The sequence below is a fragment of the Buceros rhinoceros genome, unplaced genomic scaffold (assembly GCF_000710305.1).
Source record: "Buceros rhinoceros silvestris isolate BGI_N320 unplaced genomic scaffold, ASM71030v1 scaffold8806, whole genome shotgun sequence".
NCBI classification, from domain to species: domain Eukaryota; kingdom Metazoa; phylum Chordata; class Aves; order Bucerotiformes; family Bucerotidae; genus Buceros; species Buceros rhinoceros.
In genome coordinates this window covers 1,893-12,741 of record NW_010419272.1, presented here as the reverse complement: position 1 = coordinate 12,741, position 10,849 = coordinate 1,893, and the positions used below count along the sequence as shown (strand labels likewise).

At 53.3% G+C, this 10,849-nt stretch overlaps 1 protein-coding gene across 1 annotated transcript; it reads right to left on the bottom strand.

Moving 5' to 3' along the window:
- Positions 1 to 249: 249 nt before the first annotated feature.
- On the bottom strand, positions 250 to 10,164 carry RAB3IL1 (RAB3A interacting protein (rabin3)-like 1; the record flags this gene model as incomplete). The annotated part of the gene is made up of 11 exons (XM_010138849.1): positions 250 to 332; positions 680 to 746; positions 1,722 to 1,821; positions 3,858 to 3,881; positions 4,139 to 4,251; positions 4,353 to 4,481; positions 5,297 to 5,416; positions 7,330 to 7,545; positions 8,097 to 8,174; positions 9,335 to 9,430; positions 9,930 to 10,164. Coding segments are annotated over 11 exons (1,261 nt in total), but the record flags the coding sequence as incomplete, so codon positions are not given.
- Positions 10,165 to 10,849: the final 685 nt, after the last annotated feature.

Genomic DNA, 10,849 nt, shown 5'->3' with positions numbered 1-10,849 from the left:
TGTAGACTGCCACCCCGGAGCAGCCAGGGCCAGCCCAGCTCTGAGGGGCCACTTGGCAGCTGCCTTCCAGTCACTGGTGGAGAAGCGGGACAGCTGAAGGCAGAACTTGTGCTTCTTGCTCCTTGGTCAGCTTCAGGCAGAGGGAGGGTGGGGAGGAAGTAAGGCCCATCCCAGGAGTCATCTGTCTTCAGGCTGTGGTTGGCAAGCCATTCATAGAGGAGCAGTTTCGTTCCATGCTCAGGCCTCTGCTCACATCTCACTGGGGTAAAATCCAAGTTTGGCCATGGACATCTCCCTCCGGAGCCGCATGACCTCCCAGTACATCAGCTCCACTGCAAAGCAAAAAGAGGGTAGGCAAGAGGAAAAATCCGTAAGGCATAGCTAGATGCCACCGCTGTGCTCCCAGTCCCCAAAGCAGGGTCCAGCAGGACAGGCCCATCAGGTGCCTCCTTACCAGCTCCACCTCAGGGAAAAGCTCTCAAGAAGCTGAGGAGCACTGAACGGGTCCACATACTCCTCCCCTCACGCCTCTTTCACCGTTTAACTGTTGCTCAAAGACACAGGGAGTTCCTGGTACGCCAAGGTGGCCCCATTCCTGTCACGCTGAACAGGACCTCGTAACTCCTCCCAATGTCCCGCAGCCAGCACCCCCACCGCAGCCAGCACTGTCCCCTCTTACCGTCCTGCCTCACCAAGCCCTGCTGGATATAGCGAATGTATGTGAAGAAGTTGCACACCGCTGTGATCTGAGGGAGAGAGAGAAGGAGGAGTCAGCTCCAGAGCTGCTTCACCTGTCGAGTGGCTGGCACAGCACCCAGCAGCAGAGCTCCTGGTGTTCAGCACCTGAGGACTACCACTACATCCCACCAGATGGAAGGAGAGAGAAGGAATGGTGGTTAAAACCCCCAACTAGTCAGAATTCCGGGCATCTGCAATCGCATCCCAAGACGTCGCACTGCCCAGGACACACTGTGGAAGAACTTCAACCTACTGCAGGTTTGAGCGATCACTACTTAATGTGGCAGCAAAGTCCATGATCTTCCTTCAGAGAAGAAGCGTTCTCCACCTGAGTAAGTCTTTGGAGTTGCAGGTTTGCCCAGAAAGGGGGTGTGCAGGGAGGTACGGGCGTTTGTGACACATTAGTGACACAAAGAGACACAAAAATCAGTCAAGTCCATAAACAAAAGTGACCTTTTGTCTCAGAAATAGTCCCGGGTTGCTGGATCAGCTCTTCTGGTACGCAGCTCAAGAGAGAAGAAACTTCTAAAATGCTCCATTGAATCAGAGCGCCAGCAGCAACACGAACAAATTGTTCACCTTCTCCCTTCCCTCCAAAGAAAGGACGGCTTGTTCTCATAACCAGTTCCATCACTGGCCTGTACTGGAACAGTAACAAGAGCCAGCACACAAAGAGCAGAAAATTACCATGGTTTACAAAGGAGAATTAAAAAAAATCATAACAAAGTAAAACAAAGCCCTGTACTGAATCCAACCGTGGGAAGCGAATGCGCTGAAGACAGGTTGCCTGAAGGAACATAAGAGCACGGAGCAGGGCTGGAGACCTGCACCCCCATCATCGACCAAAAGCCACCTCGACTGCAGGAACAAGCTGAAGCCCTGCAGGTCTCTGGCAGTTTGAGGGTTGACCCAAGAGCTCCTCCATCTCTGGGCTTGGAACGATTTTGGAGGCTCGAGGCAGCCTAGGAAGGTGGAAGACTCACCCTGGCCCTGCAGGACGGTGAAATGTAGTAGTAATTCCCGGAATCCCCCAGCATGATGCGGTGCTTGCAGGTCCTTGGGAGGCCACTCAGAGCACATTTCCTGCGGGCAAAGAAAAAACACTTCAGCCATCTAGTGGCATAGCAGAGCAATTCCACAAGCCCAAGACTAGCCCCAAGAGATGGAGGTGGGAGCTCAGAAGCCAGAGGCTGAGTCAGTTCAGCATGAAGAAGAAAAAAACTTCATCTGATATGAGCCTTTAGCTCCTCGAGAGATTCCATAAAAGGCAAGTTTAGGAGACCTTAAGCTCAATATGTGGAAGCATGAATTACTCTCAGCCCAGGCAAACCAAGGCTGTACCCTTCCCCTGGCAGACAGCCCAAGACAAAACCACCGAAAATACTGAAGAGGTGAGGCTGGAGCAGCGTATTACAAACATCAGCTGGTCTCTGCACAACTACTCCATGTTCCAGGCAAGGCTGTTGCTGAAGGAGTTCTGCTCGGGTCTATCAGCTTTCCTGGCTGCAAACACATGAGCTGGGGACCAAACTTGGTCTCAGAACAGGTAAATCCAGCATTTGAGCCGAATTTGTTCTTGCCAAGAACTCAGAACAACCCTTTATGCTGGGCTCCCCTTCCTCAATTTCTGTCTGACTCGAAGCTGCTCTAGTTGAAGCCATGTGGAATGGCTTTGTACTGACTTCAGGGCTTTTGAGATGAGGCTTGTGGCTCCTAAGAGCATGCCAAGCCCTTCCCGTGCATGGCTTCATGGGGAAGGAGCGTGGCTTCGCCATTTTAAGGAAATTTCAGACTGAGTGATGAAAATAGTCTTTTCAAGACAGCTGGGTGCCCAGGGAGGCCACCAAAAGACGTGATCAGCAAGGGATCATGCCGCTATTTTCTTGCCATTTCCTTCCACTATTTCCAAGACAAACAGTTCCCAGCACCAGCCAGTTGCCCTTCCTTCATCACCACTTCCAGCAGTAAAGCAGGACCTTCTGCTGCTCAGTCATCACCACGTTCCCCAGAGACCGAATGCCTGCATGGTGGGAAGAGGGATATCACCCTGTGATGGCCACGTTCTGCGGTTGTGGAAGATGACACCGCATGGGAGCGGATGTTTCAGAGAGCTTCTGAGCATGTCTCAGTTTGCTCTTCACTGCTACCAGGGCGAACATTAGCCAAGAGCGGAAGCATTGAGAAGTAATCACTGACCAAGCATTAAGACAACGTAAGGAGATTAAATTCTTGGAAGGTCCAAGATGTCCTTGGTAAAGAAGGTATCTTTGAGAGATCCCAAATCGGAGCACTGCAGCATAGAGGAAAGAAGAAAATCCTGCTTGTTGCTCGTGGCTTGGTTGGTACCACTCAGTGTAACCGTAGCTAGAAGTAACCTAAACCACAGCATCTGGACGCCTGCCCTTCACTCCAAATACCACAGGACACTTTGCCAGTGTTAAGGGTCGAGGGGCCGAGGTACCCACTCCTCAATTTACCTTAACGAAATCCCTCTGTCCTGATAGAGACAGAAAAGGGATTTAATAGGGAAAGGAAAATATTCACACCTCGGTCTGCTCGGATAGCTGAAACAAACTTTTAATAAACAATAAATTCATACATAACTATATCCTATTTGCATGGAATAATTCCTATTCATTCATTAACCAAAACAAGGAAGTTTCAGCTCAAACCAGGAAGTTTAGCTCAAACCAGGACAGCCAGACATGCCATCATGAAAACCAGTTGCCCTCAGCACTCTTGGCCAGTGTTTTCCCCTGTTGCCATACAGGCAATGTCACATGTGGCCAACGCAGTCCCTGCCTGTCCTCAGACTGTGGCAATGAGGTCCGTAGGGCGCAGTCATGCAGGTCTGGTAGGTCCCAGCTCGGGCAGGGACCCCAGCTTTCTCCTTTCTGTCCACAGCATGTCCAAAGGGCATAAAAAACCCAGTATTTTCATCTGGGGAACTATTGCCAAGAGCAGGATTCCTCACCATCCTGCCTGGGTGGAAATTAAACAGGTTTAGAGTTAGCTTAGTTCAGCTCTAGCTTCAAAGCTGCTGAAGTGCATGAAGTTAGTGACTTGTTAATGGATTAGAGATCTTTGATCGCTGACTCAAAAATAAATACTTCACTTACGTTACAATCTGTGACCGGAACCCGCTGTGAAAAGACAAAAAAAAAAAACAAACCAAAAGGAAACCAATAAGGATAAACACAGGATGGGTTGTTCTTGGACCAGACACACACTCAGGGAACAATTTGCCTCGAGATGACAGAAAACACAGAAGCGAGGCATAGGAAACTTGTGTGTGAGCAGGTTCAGCTCAAACTGAGCGAGGCCTGGCCAAACTCCACGAGATGGTACAGAAAGACCAGCAGGAAGGAGAGCACAGGAGAGCACAAGCACGGTTCCTTACTTCGTCCCACCGCACTCTTCTGCTGACACCTTCACCACAGGCAGTGTCTGGGAAGCAACCGGCTCGATGGTGAGCGTGTTCTGCTCCACGGCCACTCGCACCAACTCCGACAGCTGCGGGAAAGCGAAGCGAGGGCAGATAGGAACGTGGAAACGTCACCTCCACGGAGGTGCAACAGACCATGCAGTTTTTGTCCTCCTTTTCCAGCACTCACCTCCTGCTTAGTGAAGTCCAGACAAGGTCCTATGTCTTCTCGATAAATTCTGTCCAGGAACGAGCAGGATTTGTCCAAAGTTGGAGATTCCTTCCAGGCCTGGAACTCAGCAAATAAAATGGCATCGACCTGCAGCAAGTGTCCAAGAGGAGCGGGAAGAGGGGAGGTGGGTAGAGGGAGAGATACCGGGTCAGAAGCAATGAGCTACTGTGAAGGTGACCTAACTATGAAATATCTGCTTTGGTGTCTGGAAAGGCTCAGACATCTCAGAAGTGTCTGAGGGGAGCTGGCTTGCTCTGAGGGTCCTTCATCTACCACCCATCGGCAGTTCTGTGCCCAAGTGACACAGCCATAGTGGGCTTATTCTGCAGGCACCTCCCCATCCCACCTTCCTCCAGGACAGGGAAGCACCTCTGCAGCAGGAAAGCTACCACACAACCACCAAACAGACCAAGCACCCACTCGTCCCACGGCAGGAATGGGAAAGCAGCTGAATGGCAAAGCCCAGGGGCGATGGCACCCAAGACACAGCACGCTTCTGCAAGGAAAAGATTAAATCCTTCAGGCCTGGAGACTCTGGGAGCTGGCATTTAAACCCCAGATGGATCAGAGCAGAACCACCAACCTGACTGACAGGGCACCTCTTAAACAGCCAGTTAAAGCTGCCAAAAGGAAAAATAAAACTAACAAAACTCTGCTGAGCCACACAAAGAATGTGAACGAACAACGCTGACAAAGGTCTGGGTTCCAGCACACTCGCTCTGTGCTCTGGAGAACAGGTACCAGGAGACAGCTTCGGAGCCACAAGATGGAAAAACAGAGAAAAATGCAAAAACAAAATGAAAAATACGGAGGTTAATGTCAAAGGAAGCCAGAACTGAAAGGCTGGAAGCGCGAGAAGCAGATGGGTCCCACCCGTCCCCAGGGCTGTCCAGCGAGGTTACCTGTGGCAAGGGTGAGGAAGCATCTGCCCCCAAGGCCTGCCAGCCTGGTTCATAGGTGATGTGGACGGCCTTCCCGGGGAGGATACAGAGGAGCAGGGAGAGGAGAGCGGGTAACCCCGTCTTGGAGCGCAGAGGAAGAGACAGACAGCGAAGGAACACGTTTAGAGAGACAGGCAAGAAAGGGAGGTAAAAACCATGAGACAACACCGAAGGTACAAAGAAAGGCTCCAGCACACCCTTCCAAGGATCTAAGCCTGCTGCTCAAGACATCACGGGGCCACAAGCCCTTCTGACTTCCCTCTGAGGTGCGGAAAGGGAACAAGATTCCTGTCATTTTTTGACTCGCTTTAAGACGGGGCACACTTTGTCCACCTGGCACCAACTCTCCATGCGCCAGGTTCCTGTTACCACCTCTCACAGAATGAGTGATGGAAATCAAAGAGTTAACAAGGAAACAGCCCACCCTTGATAGATAAAAATCATCCCTCCCTTTGGAAGCTGTAGCCTCCGGATTTTGAGCCCCAGGGTATCTGCATCCCTGGAAGTCACCTGCAGGTCCAACTCTTCACCAAGTATGTTACAAGAGCTAACACTTCTCTAAAGATCAACAGGAGCTTTGCTGAGGCTGAGCCCAGAACAGCAAAACCCTGGCAGGTGAAGGTCTCTCTGCTCACTGCAGGCAGAGGGGGACCTGTCAGCAGTTCACTGCTCAGCTGCAAGCTCGTCTGCTCTGTCTGGAGGAATGGTTAGCACTGGGAGAGGTCACAGGGCCTTAAAAAGATTCAAACCTTTTCTTCCCGGCCCTCAAAGCAGCTTCTAGCTGATGGCATTCAACTCCAACTTCCAGACCAAGAGAAACCAGGAGAGCAGCACTTCACAGCCACTAAACCGATTTGTTCCTTGGCTTTCTCTCTGACAGAGCCTTTGCTCCTCTCTGCCTGTGAACATTTAAAGATCTTCATCTCTACGCTTCATCTTCATGCTACAGCTGTCCCAGGACAACGGCTACAGCCAGCGCCGCCTGAAGCGTTCCACCCCAACTCTAGCAACAAGAGCCCCGCACAGAAGCTGACGAGGCACATTCACCGAATCCACTGCCAGAAGCGGACGTTACCAGTGTGGCCAGCACAGTCCTGTTTGGTGAGAGCATCAATTTCACCAGTGGTCGCTCTGCTCACCTTCTCACACCAGCCAAGTGACCGGGGGCCTTTGTGTTCCCTCAACTCTTCAAGAGGCTGCAGCTCCCAAAAAATATCACTAGAGGGGGAGACATATTCCCCCACCACATCCTCACTCGTTTTCGCTCCTCCTGACCAAGCACCGTAAGCTGCCTCCTTTTTGCTCCCCAGGACAGCTATGTGCACATCGGGCCAGTGAGAAGTTCCCAGGTGGAAAGGTCCTGCTCGCAGGAAGAAGGGTTACACCCGTGGGTCATGGCAGGGCGGGACTATCAAAGCGTCACCAAAGGGTTTGTTTGAAAGATGTTCACAAATGCTTTGTATGCTTCTCTGCCCAGTTCCTCCCAGTGAGGAAGGAATTAAATAAAATTAAATATATGCTTGGCAAAGGAGAGGAAGAACAGTGACGTGCCTAAGAACCCAGAACAAGTGACAGAGACTATCATGGAGGTGTCCTGGTGTCCAAGCCAGACCAGGCAGAGAGAAGAAACAACAGCAAATCACACCATAGCAGGTAGTAGACTCAACTGCCAAGAGGCAGCAGAACGAGTGGCTTCTGCTCAGCAGCTCCTGAAAGACCCACCCTCAGCCCTGGTCCCTCCTGGATCCGTCCATGCCCTCCAGGAATCCCTCAGCTGCTTCCTCTCGCAGCTGTCCTGACGCAGCCTTCAACGTGCTTCCCAGAGGGGGAAATCTGCCCAGCTGGAACCCCTCCAGAGCTTGCCTCAGCACCAGTTTAGGGAACCAGCCAGATCCCTGCCCAGGCAGCTTCTCCCCACGCTGAAGCCACAGAGCTCCCCGAGCACAGGGCCAGCAGCAGCTCCAAGGCCGACACGGCGAAGGGCCCTCACCCACCTCTTTGTGCTCGTGACTGACTGGCTCTGGAGTCATGTTCTGGCTGGCAGCAGAAACCATCGCGCTGCTGGTGCTTTTGTTTCGCCCGTGGCCCTTCCTGAAGACAGCTTTAGAAGGACTCTGGAGCTGAGGGTGCAGCTCCCAGTTTGGAGAGGAAGGTGTTGACGTGATCACCAGCGTCTTCAGAGCTGTTACCTCCGCCTGCAGCATGTCGATCTGTGGAGGCAAGGCAAGAGTCAGCAGCCCCTTCAGCAGCTCGAGCTTGCTGCACCCCTCCAAACACTAAAGCCACAGGGAGCCAGCTGCAAGCCCAGCAACAAAGCCTTCTCCCCGCTCTCGAAAGCCCACCATCACCCGGAATTTCAAATAGGGGTAAACAGCAGCTATTTGGAACGCATCCCTCTGCTCCAGGCTTTTTTTAGACCCAAATAACCCAGAAGAAATTTCTCCTCGGGGAGGAACCAGTTGAACAGCCCCGTGACACAGCCTCGTCAGGAAATTCCGACTCCCCAGCTCCCAGCTCCATCCATCCCCATAGCTGCAGCAATTACACATCACTCCTCTGTGCTTCCCCTGGCACAGGAGCTGGGCCAGCAGCAGACTGCGAGAACGCCTTTTCCCCCTTGCTCAGTGTCTGCTGGAGAGGGAACAAAGCTAACTCAGCGTCTCAGCGAGTCCAGGCTGCAGGCACTTTGCAATCCCTGCCCAGGCTGGAGGAGAGCACCAACCTAGCACTGAGATCGAGTTGCGGAGAGCGCAGTTCTCACCTTCCCCCGGGCCTCCCTCAGCTGTTTCTCTGCTGCCGCCTGTTTGGTGTTTGCTTCTCTCACCATCTTGTGCGCTTCCTGGACCAGAGAGAATTTCAGTCTGCCTGTTGCCGTAAAGCTGCCAGGGCAGGCCAGAGCTCTGCCATATCTCACACTCTGGGCGAGCGAGCCGGGGGAGAGACATCCCTGCCACAGCCAAGGGGTTTAATCTGTCCGTGGTGAAGAACCTTCCAGAATTTCCCAGAGAAGGCTCCCAGTGCCGGGCCTAGAGTGCACCTCCCTCCTCAGAGCGTAGCCGGCTAAATGGAAGAGTTTAGCTGGCCGAGTCCAAGGTCACCTCCTTCACCGACAGCAGCTGCTGTGAGGAAAGGCAGAAACACGGGCCTGCCCCGCCTCGCCCTTCGGAGCTGCTTTAAAGCTGAGGCTTGACGTCAGCACCCACTCGTGCTACATCCCAGCTGTGCCTGTGTCCAGCCCAGGTTTTCTGACCCTGCTCGCTGTCTGTGGCACAGATCCCGCTGCTCCACGTCCCGCCTCCTCACTGATGAGGCCACTGCTCTTGCCTGACTTGTTCCTGCACTTTGCTCCCTCTTCCCTTGCGAGGGACCAGCCCTCGCTGCTCCGGGCACGGCTGCAGTGCAGCAGGAGCTGTAGCTTAGGCGGGGGCCAAATGGTAGAAGTCAGCTTAAAAGCATCTCCCACAGGAAGAGGGGAGCAGCACGAGACCCAGCTGGGGTCTCTCACAGCGCTGTCTGTCCAAGGCCACCAAAGGAAGGGGACAGCCCTCAGCTATGCTATCTCTAAGGTCACCCTCAGCCCAGACAGCCAAATCTCCAGGAGGGGGGATGCTCTTGGCCCTCACCAAGCTGCTGCTGGCCAGAGCACAGAGCAGGCACGGGAGGGGACAGGGAGCTACATTAGCTCCAGCTATGGGCATCCCCACAGCTGCCTGTGCTCCCAGATGCACAGAGCTGCATCTACCGCACTCTTTACACCACCCCATAGCTACTAGAAGAGGAAGCAAAGACATGCAAATGGTCCCCAGGAGCAGGTACAAGCCCTTGCTCTGCGGCTCTGCCGGCAGCACTGCCCGGCTCTGCTTCACCAAGTGGGAAAGAACAACAGGGGAAGGAGGAAACTGGGGGAGGAGGTGGCTGGAAGTTCAGGGAAAGCCTGTCTTAAAGGAGTTGGGTGGAAGCTGAGGGTACGAAACGATGAGAGAAGGAAGAGGGTGGTACCTCGAACAGGCTGGCTGTTAACTCCTCTAGTTCCTGCTCCAGTTGTTCTCTGACTTTTGACAGTCTCTCACATTCTTTGTCCTTCAGCTTCAGCTCCTGTTGAGGCAAAGGAGAGGGACACCTGAGCTCACAGCTGGCCCCGGCGGTGCTGACACTTGCTGGCCCTTCCTCCCCACCACGACACGGATCCTCGGCCCAAGACTCCAGTCACTGAACGCTGTACCACGCTCCATGTCACGACAGGCACCCCTCATCCCTCCACAAGCCACAGCAGGCTTTTCAGGCTGGAAATGCTCACCTGCCCTTAGCAAGAAGCCTCTGCAGAAAGCGCTGCCTGCCTCCAGCTGCCTCTGCAGCAGGTTCCCAGGACTCATTTGGATGCTGGCATCGAGGCTTGGGTCAGCCTAGCAACTGATGTCCTGCTCCAAAGCACTTCGTGGCCACCTCAGCTCAACCTCTCTCCTCTCCTGCCTGCTCCAGATGGCAGCACAGCCACGTTCAGACCCTGCTCCCCTCAGCATCACCTCAAGGAAAATCCCCACCGCTCAAATCTGCGCTGCCCTCCTGGGGCATTCGCACAAACCCTGCGCCTTACCTTTTGTGCTTTGTGCAGCTCTTCCTTCAGGAATTCAGACCCTTTTTCACGGATCTCCACCGAGGAGCTGCGTAGACGTGACACATTGAGCTGCTCGGTGGACTGGGTCTCATCCACCCTTCCAGCATCCTGGCATCCAGTCTCCGGCTCCTCCTTGCTGCCTTTGGATGGCATGAGTGGCTTCCAGTGTCCCACAGCTGGTTGCTGCAGGCTGTCTTCGTCAAAACTGGCCTGGCTGTGGGGGACCAGCACAGAGAAACTTCATACAGGGGCAATTCACAACCTTCCTCTAACGCCACACATCCACCTCCAGCCTCTCACAGGCACTGAAGCGAGTCAGGGAGGACAATAGTGTGTGAAGAGGCTTCAGGGACCTGCTTTGTGTCCAGCAGCTCCAGTTCCTTCACCTGCACACAGGCACTGTCTCGCTACACCGTTTTGGCACAAATTGCTTCCAGACCAGCAACAGAAGAGGAGCCGACGGTCTAAATTAAAGACTGTGGGGGGATCTTTAAGAATCACACCGAGTCTCGTTTGAGATGCTCAGCCTGCACTGCTTGTTTCTCAGCCGCAAGTCGTCCCTCATACAATTCGGGACACACAACGCTCAGAAGGCAAAGCAAGGCTGTTAGTAACTCCTGGTTCTGCCCTTCTCAGCCAGCATGTCCCAGACACAATTAACTCCAGATAAAGAGGAGAACTAAAGCCAGGTGCTCTAGGAGTTCTGTTTTCCCCAGCTTCCAGGGAGAAACAGGCCGCAGCTGCCTTGTTTAGGACTCCACTATACACCTACGGACTAAGTTCAGACACTGAGAGTAGCAAGAAAAAGCAAGTACAACTCTCCCATTCCCAAGCCATACACAGACCTCAATCCCCTCATCCTTGAGGTCCCTTCCAGCCTGGGATTCCACGATTCTATG